The 15,394-nt window shown below is 42.1% G+C and overlaps 1 protein-coding gene across 1 annotated transcript in view; it reads left to right on the top strand.

The window, feature by feature from the left end:
- Positions 1–13,976, top strand: part of LOC134663783 (E3 ubiquitin-protein ligase MIB1) — a 255,207-nt gene extending 241,231 nt beyond the window's left edge. Inside the window, 6 exon segments of the mRNA XM_063520271.1 lie at positions 5,728–5,986; positions 6,624–6,810; positions 7,041–7,294; positions 7,853–8,060; positions 12,732–12,949; positions 13,755–13,976. Coding sequence (XP_063376341.1) covers positions 5,728–5,986; positions 6,624–6,810; positions 7,041–7,294; positions 7,853–8,060; positions 12,732–12,949; positions 13,755–13,895 — 1,267 coding nt within the window. The 3' untranslated portion in view covers positions 13,896–13,976.
- Positions 13,977–15,394: the final 1,418 nt, after the last annotated feature.

The raw sequence follows: 15,394 nt of genomic DNA, 5'->3' as shown, positions 1-15,394 counted from the left end.
CAGAATCGCGCAAATGTAAAATTTGACAGGTTAAATCTTAAACATATCGTTATCCTACCTTGGTGGTGTCTAACGATATCCAATAGATGTCTGTTTCAAAATCCGAATCGGGTTCTTATTCTTAATACCAGCACTACTCCGACACTAACCCAGAAGCCCTAACCTTTCCCCGCTACAAGCTTTAAGCTTGGTATTTGAAATTTACCGCTCGTGCTGGAAGTGTTGCGAATAAAATGCCTAAAGGGTGAAAAGGGGTTGTAGAGAAAAACTACGGTCGCGGTTCCGAAACCGACGCAAACAGCCGGCGATTTTAGCGAAAATATTCACGAGGTAAAAGAATGTAAGTACCGTTTTTGTCCCAATGTTTTTCAACATGGGAATTGTGGAAGAATAGCAATGGGGCTACGGTTCGCCGTAATCAGACTTCAGATTTATATGTAAATTTTCTTTTTTTATGAGTGACGATTGGGTGAGACTGGTGAGAGTGAGTACATATTTAGGAGTACTTTTATAACTTTATATTATAAATTCAACGAGAAATGATCCTTCCAAATAAAAATAGTTACTAGGTGTATTTGTAACGTATTTTAACACGTCTATGGTTAAAGTAACAGTCTGTTTTCATAGGTACAAATTTTACGAGTAATTTCACTTGTCCAAAGTCAGAGCGCTGCTGCGGCTTCAAATTACAGTTTAAACATAGGGCTATAATTTTCAGTTCAAAATAGTGTTTATAAACTAGGTAAAATATCACATCACTTTCATGTACATATAGCTCATGTTTAGATTCTGTCAGCTTTGTCTACAGTGCATTATTTTATAATGAGTATGAGTATGATTTACATTTTAATGTTAACATCGACTCCATAACTCACTTTCGTCTTCTGTGCAATAAAAAACTGCAAAGTCTGCACATTTATAAATGTATAATTATATTACAAGTTCCTAGCTTAAAACATGGCTTCCCCCGACAGAATTATTCTAACTATCGACGAATGTAGCTTTTATTTAACAAACAAGTCTTCAAGTAACTTTTTTATGAGAGTACTGAATGTTGGTCCGTGGTAATAGTCCTTCCTTGAACAAATAAAACTATTTTTGCTAGGCCGATGCCTCCCACGTCGTTCGTATTACATGCTTGTACTGTATCATAATTAAGACAAAAAAACATTGCTCCCTAAAATGTATAAACTTTTTGTTAAACCAAAACAGAATATTCGCGTTTTTTGATAGCTTGATGCATAATGCTAATATGTGTAATTTATCAGGTGGCCATTTCAAACTCTGCCTTTGAATTATATTGAAAGAGGTCCCTGGAGCTGAAGCACTGTATATGACAGGGAGCTGAATTTCAGCGCGTTATCATGATAATGCAGGGGTTTTATTGTCCTTGTAAAAGACAATCCTGTAATGGTGCGCCTACCATTAGGTGAATATGTAGGTCTGCTTTACAATTATAATAACTCTTGTCTCCGGCGAGCAGCGGTCGCGCCCGGCCCTGCCGCCCCGCGCCGCGGCCCCACGCCCGCTCTGTGTCAATATCGTATAATTTGTGTTCGGCACTCGCCACTCCAATACCATTTTACTATTATACCGATACCGATTTATGCCGCTCACACGACGTAAAACTCCCCGGAAACTACCGGACGCCGTCCTCAAACAAGATAACATTCGTAACCGCTATATAAATCAGGCACTCAAAATAAACAAAACAAAAGTATTCGCGTCCTTAATTGCAGCTTGCGGAAAAAGTTATTATTTTGTTTTCCTTGTTGTTTATTCAGAACAGTTTGGCCACAGAATTATGTAGAGAGAGAATACAATCAAATTGTTTGTGTCGGTAACCGGACCGGAAACAGTATTTTTTCACATTCATCTTGGTCTTTTTTTCAGACCACTAGCTTGCTTGATGTTGCTTAGCATCGCATTAAATTGTATAGTTTCTTCAATACTGAGAAGAAATGCTCTGATTCTGAATGTACCTAAAATGTATCAGCCTGTATACGTATACTTCGGGAAACACCATTTAACTCACCATACAATGATGTTGTGAGACATATCCATTATTGTCATCCAATCACTTACAAAAAATCACTTCTGTGTTTCAAAATTTTCACTAAGTAAAATGCATTGACTCGTCCAAATGTATATTTATGAAAAACGCGGTCCGTATCACATTATAATTCATATTAGATGCACGGATTTCCTTGAAAACAAAATGTAACGGTTAGATAGGAGATTGTATATTTGATGGGTCGGGTGTTGGATGCGATAAATCCGATTGCATTAGTGTGCACGGGCCGCGCGCGTGGTCGCGCCCGAGTCGAGGAGGCGAGCGGCCGGGCGCGCCGGGCTGCCGCTGCTCGCGCAGTGAGTAGAGGACCCGGCACCGCCGCCCGGCCTCGTTTGACCTTATTTAATTAGTTCGTTCGTTTTTACTCTTTGAACGTAACGTAGCATATTAAAATGTATACCGCTTAATTTATTGTTTCCATCCATTCAATTGTCCGTTAGTAGTTTCAAATCCGACTTTTTGAGTTTATCAACCTTGCCATCACCACCGATTGTTACTCTACATAAATGTAATGTCGAATTTCGTCTTAAACAACAATAAACACATGTGCGGATACTCCACTATTCTATATTTTTGATATGTACCTAACTCATGAATTAAAATCATAATAATAATAATAAGGCGTAGGGATGTGACGACCCCATCGCCCGCTGGTTTTACCAGTGCAATCAGTCAACGCAGGGCAGCTTGTGGCGAGCTGTTGGGGATTAGCGACCTCACGTACCCGAGTGCTCCTGGGGAGTTCTGTTACCCGCAAGAAGGGTGGGTGGGACAGGATTCTCTGCCTCTGGCTTGCCTTAGCCGGCCGGCCAGAGTGGAGTCGTTAGAGCTATAAGCTCCAGGGGTGGAAGTGAAATATGCATAAGACGCGAGTTGGCACAGTGGCTGTTAACAGCCACTGGGTAGAAAGCGGCGCACACCTCTCGACACCCCTGAGCCGCTCACACCGGTGTTGCCCTTGAGCCATCCTAGATGTCGCTTTTTTGTGGGGGCCCATCTTGTGAGGGCGAGTCACCGTCTGCCGGAAATAAAATTGCATACCGTTTTATTAGGCAGGCGTCCGGTTTTTTACCCCATAGCTCAGTACTAGTCCATCGCTTTCACCCAATAACCTAGTTCATTTTAGATTTCATCAACTCTCAATAGCCCTTACACCCTGGCGGGTGCTGCCTCTGCGTGCGTCCCATGACACGGGTAAGGGCAGCATCCGCTCGGTGTACCCCTTACATTTCATTAAAGTGTCAAAAGGGCCTCTACGTGTTGGCTTCGGCTCCGCGCACGCCTCCCAAAGGTCCGGAACACCATTGTTCCGTGATGGGAAAGACATATAATAATAATAAGCCCGCAGGGCAGCTTGTGGCGAGCTGTTGGGGAGTAACGACCCCACGGACCCGAGTACTCCCGAGAGTCGGTCAGGGTCTCCGTCTCCGGCGTGTCTTCGTCGGTCGGAGTGGACCCCAAGGAGACCCGCAGGACTCTCAGCTCTGGCTTGCCTTAATTGGCCGTCCAGAGAGGAGTCGTTAGAGCTATATGCTCCAGGGGTGGAAGTGAAAGATGCATAAGACGCGAGTTGGCACAGTGGCTGTTAACAGCCACTGGGTAGAAAGCGGCGCACACCTCTCGACACCCCTGAGCCGCTCACACCGATGTTGCTCCTGGTCGTCTTTACGACGGCAGTTTCAGGGGCCCATCTAGTAAGCGGCGAGTCACCGCCTGCCTCGATGACGGTGTTAACATTGTTATGGCAGGTGTCCGGACCTCTTTTACAATAGCCCAGTCTCATAGTCCACCCAAACTTCAATCCATAGACCGGTATACTGTTCTCTTTTTCTACAATAGTCCCAATGCCTGCTGAGACCGGTTCACGGGTGTCTATTGTTGCACCTGTGAACGGGTTCCAGCAGGCGTTCTACATGACATAAAAGCTCTCCAAGGGGCCTCTACGTGTTGGATCTGTGTCCCCACGCAAGCCTATCAAAAAACCGGGATTATAGGCCCGTGATATCCAAGGAGATACAAATAATAATAATAATAATATATTCTTTATTGTGCACCACATAATGAAAAAGAATACAGAAAAAGAACAGATATTACATTAGGTAACAACAGGCGGTCTTATCGCTCAAAAGCGATCTCTTCCAGACAACCTTTGGGTAGCAGGAAACCAATAACTTACAACAATGAACGGGTAGTGCAGATACGAGATTACGTAGAATACTAATAGAATAGCCTCACATATCAAGAATAAATATAAAAGATATATTAAAGAATTATTCTAAGTAAATACAATAAATATATAAAATACATATATATATATATATATATATACATATATACATACATAAATAAAGGCAAATTAAGGCAGTGACAGCATTATTAATCATCTGCTTCTACAGTAGTTTATAATATGTATTAGTACGGATTCATCATCATCATCATCTCAGCCATAAGACGTTCACTGCTGAACATAGGCCTACCCCTTGTGGGGGGTGAATGCCATAATCGCCCACGGACGCACGCACGGACGGGTACGGATTAGCACGTGAAAATTAATCTTTTATAAAAATAGAAATTAAACAAATGATTATAAGTCTAAATCTAAATTAGTGTTCCCAGGACACTGCCCGCGTTCCCCCTCTGCACAGTGACGCTGAGTTTTTACGCAAAAATGATGTTGGTGGAGATATTGATTCAATAATAATTGCCACGTCGACTTCTTATAGATAGTAGGTAGTTATTCAAGTTTTACATCTATCCACCTTTCTACAGTAGTTGTGTTTGGATCTGAATCCGAAACTTGTGATGCTACGATCTCTTGAGTTATTTCTGTTTCGGTTCAACCACCTCGACATATCGGTTCTGCCTGGAGATTGTAAATCAGAGTTTGCGGCGCAAAAGCATATTTACCGTTTTTCTATAATTTTTACCTTTTTCCAATGCGAAAATCTTGTTCATGTGACATGAACCCAAGTTAAATCACATATTATGTACTTACCAAATTATCTGAATTCAAATGTTATGTTCTGGTTATGTTTTTGACAATTACGTGCCGTTTAGAGTAGACCTGTCAAATACAAGAATTTATATTTGTCAATTAATCGTTTATGTATTTACCTGTTTATTTAAGCATGTAGTGTATTATGCAAATATGTATTTTGTATTCCGTTATTTCAGTTTAAATAAACTTGTTGTTGCTATAATAAGTTTACTCTAGCAAGCTACTAGGTATTGATATACCTACTAACAGCTGCAGCATAACTATAAATGGCTATTTTTGTGTCGAAACTTTTATGCGCGGAACTTTATTATAGGCGGCTTAATAGCCTTGTTTGTCAGCATTGAGCACAGTATAAAATTATAATAGTATAATCAAGTGAAATCACGTAAAATGTATTGAGTATTTATTTATTATTAATAAATATGAAACGAAAGCTCCGTTATTATGCGAATTATAATTTAATATTCGAACAATGTCCATACAACTGATTAAGAGGCAAAAATATAAATTGAGGATGAAAATATATGTCATTTTTAATACATTATTATATTCATGGAGAAGAACTCGGGTTGCATGATTTATTGTTTGCCAAGGCCATTCTACCACGATCTTAGAACAAATGAAGAGTTACAATATCTTTTTGTCATTGTTTCAGTGCCATGAAGATAATGCTGGGCAAACTGCCCCGGCCGTGGATAGTGGACGACGCGAAGGACGACGGCTACACCGCGCTCCACCTGGCGGCGCTGAACAACCACGCTGAGGTGGCCGAGCTGCTGGTGCGCGGCGGCGCGCGCCCTGACCTGCAGAACGCGAACCTGCAGACAGCGCTGCACCTGGCAGTCGAGCGACAGCACACTCAGATAGTCCGGCTGCTCGTCTCGCACGGCGCCGACCTCAACATCTGCGATAAGGTATTCTCTATCACACGGTATAACCTGCAGACCGTAATACACGCCGCAAGTGAGCACACACAGATAAATACTATTGGCATAGACTATTCCAATCTTTACCTAAAGAACACTTATGGTTCTTGATAAAAAGTAAGCAAAAACAAAAGCTTGGTAAGCACGACGCTGCGCCGCATATTAGGTAACAAAACTAGCACAGCTTTGCGCGATATTATCTGCTCTAGACAATACGAACAGCTCCGGCTCAACTCATCAGCAACTACAATTAGGCGTAGGTAATCAAAGTATCCCGTGGAAAAAGATGGTATCGCCTCGAAAGCTAAACTTTCTCTTAGTGACGTTGTTTATAAATAAAATAGATCACTAATTGTTTTGCGTCCTTTTACGCAGTTACTAGAACACCTCAGGTATAACTTTAACTACTCTGGAAGTAATGTAAAGGAATCGTCCTGAAATCACATCGATCTCTCTCTTCCTCGCATTAGGAATTTATTTATACGTTATCCCCCTAAATCTTTGGTAAAATCATGTTTGTTATTTGGTGTCAAGTGTGAGGTCATCATGCCAGCCTCCAGCCTCATAAGAGCCGGCCAGATTTTTTTTTACATTGTAAAGGGATACAATAATGTATTCTTTTCAGGACGGCGACACGCCGCTGCACGAGGCGCTACGCCACCACACGCTGCAACAGCTGCGGCGGCTGCAAGACGCGCGCGATACGGCGCTGCTCTCCGGCCTGGCGCACGCGCACGACAAGAAGTCTTCCGCGTCCATCGCGTGCTTCCTCGCCGCGCACGGCGCCGACCTCACCGTTAAGAATAAAAAAGGTGATAACACACTGGCAGAAAGACTAGAGGAAGAATATGACACGGCAAAAATCGGGATACACATTTTTAGTCTAGAATATCCATTGGTACAGTATAAAAAACTATTTCCGCCAGGATATCAGGACGATACGACAGAAAATCGACAATGTTGTAATATTAAAATAAGAAGTGGCGATCGCGGAAATCAGCCATTCATATACGAGTAAAAATCCTATTATTTCAAATTCTAGGTCAAACCCCACTCGACCTGTGCCCGGACCCGAACCTATGCAAGACGCTGACAACATGCCGCAAGGAAGGCACGGCCGGCAGCGACATGACTCCCGATAGCGAAGCAGGCGCGGCGGCGGCAGCGCCGGTCGCTGAGGAGACGGTTCACACCGACCCTACCGCGGACGAGTGCCTCGTTTGCTCGGATGCGAAGAGAGACACCCTCTTCCGCCCGTGCGGGCACATATGCTGCTGCAACGTGTGTGCTGCAAGGGTAAGTGTTGTTACACATAATGTAAAGAAGGCACTGAAAAAAAAATCTTTTGACCGCGAAGCGGCAGCACTGGTCTCTAAAAACAGCTCGCGGCGGACAAGTATTTTGTTTGCTTTGAAATGATGTGAAACGTTCGAATTCGTACTAATGTTCGAATATTGTTATGATGGGTAAGACACTTCATAACACACCGGTTTACAAGAGTTTGCTCACGTGGATTCTATCCAGAGCGGAAGAGTGCTAATCTTTACTAATCTCTTCTTTAGTCGTGATTCGTGATCTTCGAATGTCGAAAACGGTTTTAATTAAGATAGTCATACTGAATAAGGTTCCCCATGGTACCGATATGAAAATCGTGAATAAATGTTTTACGTTTCGTTTAGGTCGGACCCTCAAAAAATCCATTAGATATTTTTTCGGGATCACGACCCCAAAACCCTGGATACCGGATACTTACCCAGGATAAACATCGTGATCGTGTCTTAAATGCCTATTTGACTTTTTTCTTCCTATTGAAAATACAAGTTAAATGATTGATGAGATTAATTTGTATTTCAGGTGAAGAAGTGTCTGATCTGCCGCGCATGCGTGACGTCGCGGCAGCGCGTGGGGGAATGCGTGGTGTGCTCGGAGGCGCCGGCCACGGTGGTGTTCCGGCCGTGCGGGGACGTGTGCGCGTGCGCGGCGTGCGCGCCGCTCATGCGCAAGTGCGTCGAGTGCCGCACGCCGCTGCAGCACGGCACCGTGGCTCCGCACAACATCGACCGTAAGTATACGGCCTTAGAGACGATTTTCCAGCAGCGTGTGAGTGCGTGGTGTGCTCGGAGGCGCCGGCCACGGTGGTGTTCCGGCCGTGCGGGGACGTGCGCGCCGCTCATGCGCAGGTGCGTTGAGTGCCGCACTCCGCTGCAGCACGGCACCGTGGCTCCGCAGAACATCGACCGTAAGTCGATTTTCCAGCAGCATTTTTACAATTTTGTTTATCAGAGACTACATGCCGGACGCCCAACTGATGCGTCCACTTAATTTGGACAATTAAAGTCCTTTTCCAGTATAGGAAAGTATGAACACTACACTACATAGTACAGCGGCCAGGGGGCCTCCAACACTAATCGATGTGACTGGACAGTATACTACTGACAAGTGGTATGGTTGTGTTCGGTAGAGTGTACTGAGTACGAAATAAGGACTTGTCACTTTCTAAGACTGTGGGGGGGTTAACTGTGACGTCACAAAGATGGCGGTCCCGGGTTTCAAATTTTAGATAATTATATACTCGGCAAGTTATTATCAGATTTTCAAAAATGAGGTGTCCTGTGAAAGCTGATAAAATGTAGAATAAAACATGCCATGTAACTAAAAGTGTAATTTAATTAATTATTTTTTTATTTACAAAAATCTGAAAACATAACATTGGTCTTTTTTTTGTAGCCCAAAAAATGCAATGACAACGTCCACTTAGATAAAAAAAGTGTTATATAAATAATTTAGGTAGATGATTAAGCTACACGATACTTCTTGAATTATGTGAATCCGATAATAAATAAGTAAACTACGATGATTATACCGCGGGCGCGGCGCGGCGAACCGCGCCCGCTTGGTTACTTGGAGGTGCGGGCGCGACTGAAAATGCTGTACTGTATATCAAAAGCAAATTAACATTTTTAAACAAATGTTATATCAAATGAAATATATTTAAATAACCAATAAAACGTGGTTATAAACTGGAGCTTGTTATCTTATACATAAGTATATAGAAATAAACATAAAATAAAAATCCATAGAAATATTCACTTTACTTTTATATTTAAAAAATAACGATTACTAGTGAGAGTTATCGAAAATAATTATCATTATGAACCAAATTCATGTTATTAAGCATAAGTATCCTGGCAAGCGATATCTCTACACCTCAGCAAATAAAAAATAAAATAAAATAAATAAACCATTTATTCATGGAAACAGCATTTAATAAAGGTTGTACCTGGTCTAAACCTCCGCCAAACTGTATAACAGTTTGTTGGTAGAAATAGACTCCTCTCTTTACATACTTACTGTTTTAGGCTATTTTACTTATTTAGGTAATTTTAGATAGGTACTGGTATAAGTTGCAAATATAAGTTCAATATAACATGACATTCTTTAACTTACGTTTATCCTAGCTTCATATTGTTTCAACATGAGTTTTTTTTTTTAATTTAGACTTAAATACATTTTTGCTGGTGCTTTTCCTAATATTTAAGGGTAAGTGTGTTGTTATAGATTTTATTAACGGAAAAATTTAATGTTGTAGATGTAGTGTACGGACGCCCGGCCGGAAGCAGACGGGCTGCTACCTAATCACGTGTAGTGTCCATTCAGCCCAATTCCCTGAGGTTGGAGCTGCAGGTTCAGTGTCCCGGCGGCATTTCCACACCATTCTCCTCAAATCTTTTTGTTTTCCTGCAGAACAGATGTCATCTTTAAGTTCGACGTCCTTTAGTTCGTTTTCTTTCAATGTCTCTACCGAATGTATTATATCGCGATGCTACATACATAGTACATTCTGCTAGTAAGGTAGTAAGTATAAGCTAGTCTCCTCCTTACCACAGTGTGGACAGGAGGTGTCTCTACTAATTTCCATTATCTTAAGAGGTCTGTTGAGGGTGTTATGACCAGTAATGATACCCGTCAGTAGTCTCAGACTGCTCTTACCTAGTTTCAAAAGATACCTGGTTCTCCTGTGATCTATACCTTTAGTCATCATCTTCGACTGTGCCTCCATCTCCATCCATTTACCTTTTCTATGACTCCTTTCGTAACATTCGCTGACATAGGCAGAGCCGGTTCCGGACCCATTATATTCCGTCTCCGCCTCCATCCTCGCCAACAAACTGCAACCGCAGTTTCGCGAGGAATATAATTCTTGACAAAAATGTTGTGTACTTCATGACAAATAAATTAAAAAAAAATCCTCGCCAGTTCGTGCGCCGTCTCATTTCCCGTCACTCCCTAGTGTCCTAGGTACCCATGCCACCGCGACACTTCTTTATTTGCCTATCCAGTTAAGCTCCTCTCGACATTCTCTTACGAGAGAGGAGGTGTTCGATATTTTCTTTAGTGACTTTAGTGCTGCCTAATACTGGCTATCTGTATATATTACAATAGCGCCTTCTTGCTGCACACTCTCTTTAACTATACGTGCACAGCGGGCTATTGCACATACCTCTGCTTGGAATACGCATATCTGCACAGTGATATTGATACTTGCTCTCCCAGTTTAGGGATCACTATGCTAGTTTCTTTGAGCTTCTTCTTGAACCATTCGTAAAGCAGATGGTCGTCGGGTGTCTGACTTCCACGTTCCAGTTGTCTCTCTCTCCTATATTGTACCCTGTATTTCTTATCAATTATCTCCTGCCTTTTTATTAGGTCGGTATAAGCCATCAACATCTCAAATATTGATGGTGCTTCTCTTTGTATCAGCGCGTGCCTCTTGTCCACGTAGCTTCTCCATTCCTTACATGCTTTCATTCTATATCACTGTTCAGTAGCTCTTCTCCACCCCATTCCCAGCTTCAAACCTAGCATTACCTCCAATTGCATGTGTCGGGGTCGTTCTCATATCCCCATATAACACCCTGGATAGTACATATCACTGCCATGTAGATCCAGCGGATTTCTACTTCTCTCGTGTCGAGGTTCCTCTAAAACTCTAAACAGTGGATGCCCAGCGGTGCTGACAGCCCTGACTGTCGCGTCCCTCAGGTCAGATTCCGAGCATTGACATAGTGCCCTTTTGCATTGACATAGTGTTCTTATGGCTTTTGCCGTCTGCTCCTTGATGTGAGTTTGTATCTGATCTGAGCGTACTGTCTAGAGTAACTTCCAGATATTTCAGCTCATTCACCATTTCTAGTTCTATACCTTGCATCTTTACGGGTTTCATTTCTTTTATTCTTCTATTAGTGAATAACACTAGCTTTGTTTTCGACGGATTGAGATCCAGTCCTCTCTCTATACACGTATCATTATATCTCTTACGACCTTAAAAACCGTCCCTCTCACTAGTAACACTCCGTCGTCAGAGTGAGCCTGCATGTACATACCCCCCTGTTGAACTCTGTCACCATTGAGGCACCACATCAGGGGGGACAGACACCACCCTTGTGGACCTCTTTTTGGACTAATTGTTTAATCTCTAATCTCAGCTGGAAGGCTACTTTCGACTTCGAGCTTTGACAATAATGTACTCAAATATATCTTGTGATGATAAATCAAGTAACTGTTTACGTCAAAACGCCGTAAACTGTTTTTAGTCACATTTATTAGATTACCTTTTCATGCTTGGCATATAAATCATATAATACAATGAGTCCAATCGACACTGAAGTGACTACTTTTTGGGTTTTTTATTGTTTGCTTATTTCTATATACTTATTATTAGATGACAAGCACCAGTTTATAACCAGGTTTTATTGGTCATTTAAATATCTTTCATTTGATATAACATTTGTTTAAAAATGTTAATTTGCTTTTGATATACAGTACAGCATTTTCAGTCGCGCCCGCACCTCCAAGTAACCAAGCGGGCGCGGTTCGCCGCGCCGCGCCCGCGGTATAATCATCGTAATTTACTTATTTATTATCGGATTCACATAATTCAAGAAGTATCGTGTAGCTTAATCATCTACCTAAATTATTTATATAACACTTTTTTTATCTAAGTGGACGTTGTCATTGCGTTTTTTGGGCTACAAAAAAAAGACCAATGTTATGTTTTCAGATTTTTGTAAATAAAAAAATAATTAATTAAATTACACTTTTAGTTCCATGGCATGTTTTATTCTACATTTCATCAGCTTTCACAGGACACCTCATTTTTGAAAATCTGATAATAACTTGCCGAGTAATTATCTAAAATTTGAAACCCGGGACCGCCATCTTTGTGACGTCACAGTTAACCCCCCCACAGTCTTAGAAAGTGACAAGTCCTTATTTCGTACTCAGTACACTCTACCAAACACAACCATACCACTTGTCAGTAGTATACTGTTCAGTCACATCGATTAGTGTTGGAGGCCCCCTGGCCGCTGTACTAACAGATCGAACCACGAAAGCGCATGGGAGCGTGAGTTAGTTAATTTCGTTTACATTCATTCTAAGTTGTATGTAACGTAGGTAGGTACTATTACTTACACCGCTTACTCGTCTAATATCTGTAAACTTTCGCCACCCTCTAGGTGTAGATCAGGGCTCTCCAAACCCCGGCCCGCGGGCCAAATCCGGCCCGCGAAGCGTCCCAATCCGGCCCGCCGACAGCGGTCCAATCCGGCCCGCGGGAGCCAGGCTCCAGGCGTTCAGCCCTAACAGCTAACAGCCCTGAAAGTTTGGAGACTCCCGGTGTAGATAATCACTTTCTAAACTTCTCAATCGACCTTATGTTTTATGTGAACAGTAGAAAAAGAGGGCAGCAGCAACCTGGCACAGATTCAAGTGAACAAGGGTCAGCCGGCCCCGGCGCAGGCGGCGCCGCACCACATGAACAACGGCTCGCGCCCCGCGCCCGCGCCCGCGCCCGCGCCCGCCGCCGCCCCCGCCCCCGCCCTCGCCGCCTCGCCGCCGCCCGCCGACGTGCAGAAACTGCAGCAGCAGTTGCAGGACATCAAGGAGCAGGTATGGGAAAAAATAGTACATTATTGTCGAGGCTCGGAAGTAGCTACTTGCAGGCTGAGGATTCGTTTTAAACGGACGACCTTGGGAGTCCGTTTAATTGAATCCGAAGCCAGCAAGTAGCCTTCCAGCCGAGTCATATATAGTGCTTTTCTCAAAAATGGTGCAAGAAATATAAATATCATAGAAATATTTTACAAAAGCAACGTTCTTACGTATATATTTTGACAGAAAAAAGCCCTTGCCGCCTTTTTATTTTTTTTTAATAAAAAAATAAAAGTGTATTTTTCTGCCAAAAATACGCCAACCTATTTGAGACATCTAAATAGTCGCAGTACTAATCATCTGTTTGGCTGTTTAATGGGCCTGTGCCTTCATTTGATATGGTCATTTCAACTTTTAAAAAGTTTGGAACTCGACAAATAATGGAATTTGTATGCAACATTGCAGTCCCAAAATCGAGACTGCAATGTTTTTAACGTTTTAATTTTTGACTGACCATAAACTACGCGCTTCGCGACCTATTTTTTAGGCGGCAAAGTCGACTTTGCCTTCCATTTTTGAGAAAAAATTTAAACAGCACTCTGGGTTAATTATACCGAGGAGGGCGATCAGTTTCTCGGAACTTTTGTATGAATCTCTTAACACATTCATTGTCAACGTTTTCGTAGCGCTGCACTCGGAGCCGATCCCGGCATTTTTACACTTTCTAGAGCAGCGGTCGGCAACCCGCGGCCCGCGAGTTTACCTAAAATATTTAAAACTCAGCTCCTGTTTTGTCTTAATATATTATGTTTCTCTGTTGCAGACAATGTGCCCGATCTGCCTGGACCGACTGAAGAACATGATCTTCCTGTGCGGGCACGGCATGTGCCAGATGTGCGGCGACCGCATCACCGTCTGCCCCATCTGCCGCAAGCAGGTCGAGAAACGCATCCTCCTCTACTAGGACACCATAACATCGAACCAAGTGAATATACACCTTATTACAATGAATTAAGGTTGTCTTCTACAGTAACGATAGCTGAAGCGGCTATGATGGGTAATTGTGCCAAATGGTAAACTTAACCTGTGCGGGTGAGGCATACGTCAGTCGTGGGGTGAAAGCATCACTTGCGCCGACTGTCGTCGTCTAGAAACGCATAGTTAGGTCTACACACACCACACAATACTCGTACTGTATGATTACGATTTACAAAAAGTGATGAAGACGCGAAATAAGCTTCCGACAGCTCGGAGTAGCCAAAACGTCTTAGAGCAGGCATTTTTTTATGATTGATTCCTGATTATTATATTAATCTGATAAAGGGTCTGATAAATCGAGAAAAGTTGATAAGTTCATCATCATATCAGTTTTTGATATTCTGTATCATTAAAGTTTGATCGATAACAACAATAGGCTAGTTAACTGTCCATAAATTGTTTAACAGCAGTCACGAGATTAGTTTTCCAAAAATACGCGGTAAAATACAAGGTAGGTAAAATAATCGAAAAAGTCAAATAAGGACTGATTTACACAGCGCGCGAATTGGCATGCGATTTTAGTTACATTGCGGACTGTTGGTTACGTCCAATTCAACCGACCGATCAAAACCCGCAATGTAATGAATCTCGCATGCGAGTTCTCGCATCGTCTAAGAGCCCTAGGAGGTGAATTTATCTCATTATATTGTCCCGTCACTAACTCCATAATACAAATAGTTTGTAACCGTCATAAAGTGAAAATTAATAATTGTGAGCTAAATAGTTTATTATTTTAGAAGCAAATTAACGACGTGACGTCATTGACGCACTTCATGAATCTTATGGCAACGGAGTAGGTAAGTGACTGTCACATTTTGTTTCATTATCTAGAGAGGCTATGATATTGTTAATTGCCTGGCGGACAACAACAACTACATGAGTAGGTACATATATGTACCTTGTATGAAATCGCAAATCCGTTCTTTTAAAGTATAAAATTTTAATTACGAGTCTACTACTGCGCTGATCGTTTATGTTACTAGACTTTATTTTATAACAAAAAATTGTAAAACATGGTTGTCGTCAGCCTCATGTTCAGATCTTGAACATCCATATTAATTAAGTACTTATATTATTTATATTTTACAATGTTTACTTAACACGAACGCTTCTGTTTTTTTTTCACATAAAATTATATTTTAGTAACTAGTAAAATTTATTGATACTGGTTAATACAACAGACGGTAACTAGTGAAAACAGACAAAAAATCATAATAGTAGTGATTTTTGTTCAGACTGGACGAATTTCACACCGAACGCGATGCGGCGGTGAGCGAAGCGACATATTCAATCGTCCCCCGCACCGACTGTTTCTCACCATGTTGTACAGGGCATTTCATTAACTATCATGTTAAGACACCTACGCTCAAAAGACGCTAGTGTAGGGTGGACCTAAATCGGTCGCTCTGCTCACGGCGTGTGTTT

The sequence above is a fragment of the Cydia fagiglandana genome, chromosome 4 (genome assembly GCF_963556715.1).
Source record: "Cydia fagiglandana chromosome 4, ilCydFagi1.1, whole genome shotgun sequence".
NCBI lineage: Eukaryota > Metazoa > Arthropoda > Insecta > Lepidoptera > Tortricidae > Cydia > Cydia fagiglandana.
Note: the sequence above shows the minus strand (reverse complement) of the source record. Positions and strands in the feature narration are given on the sequence as shown.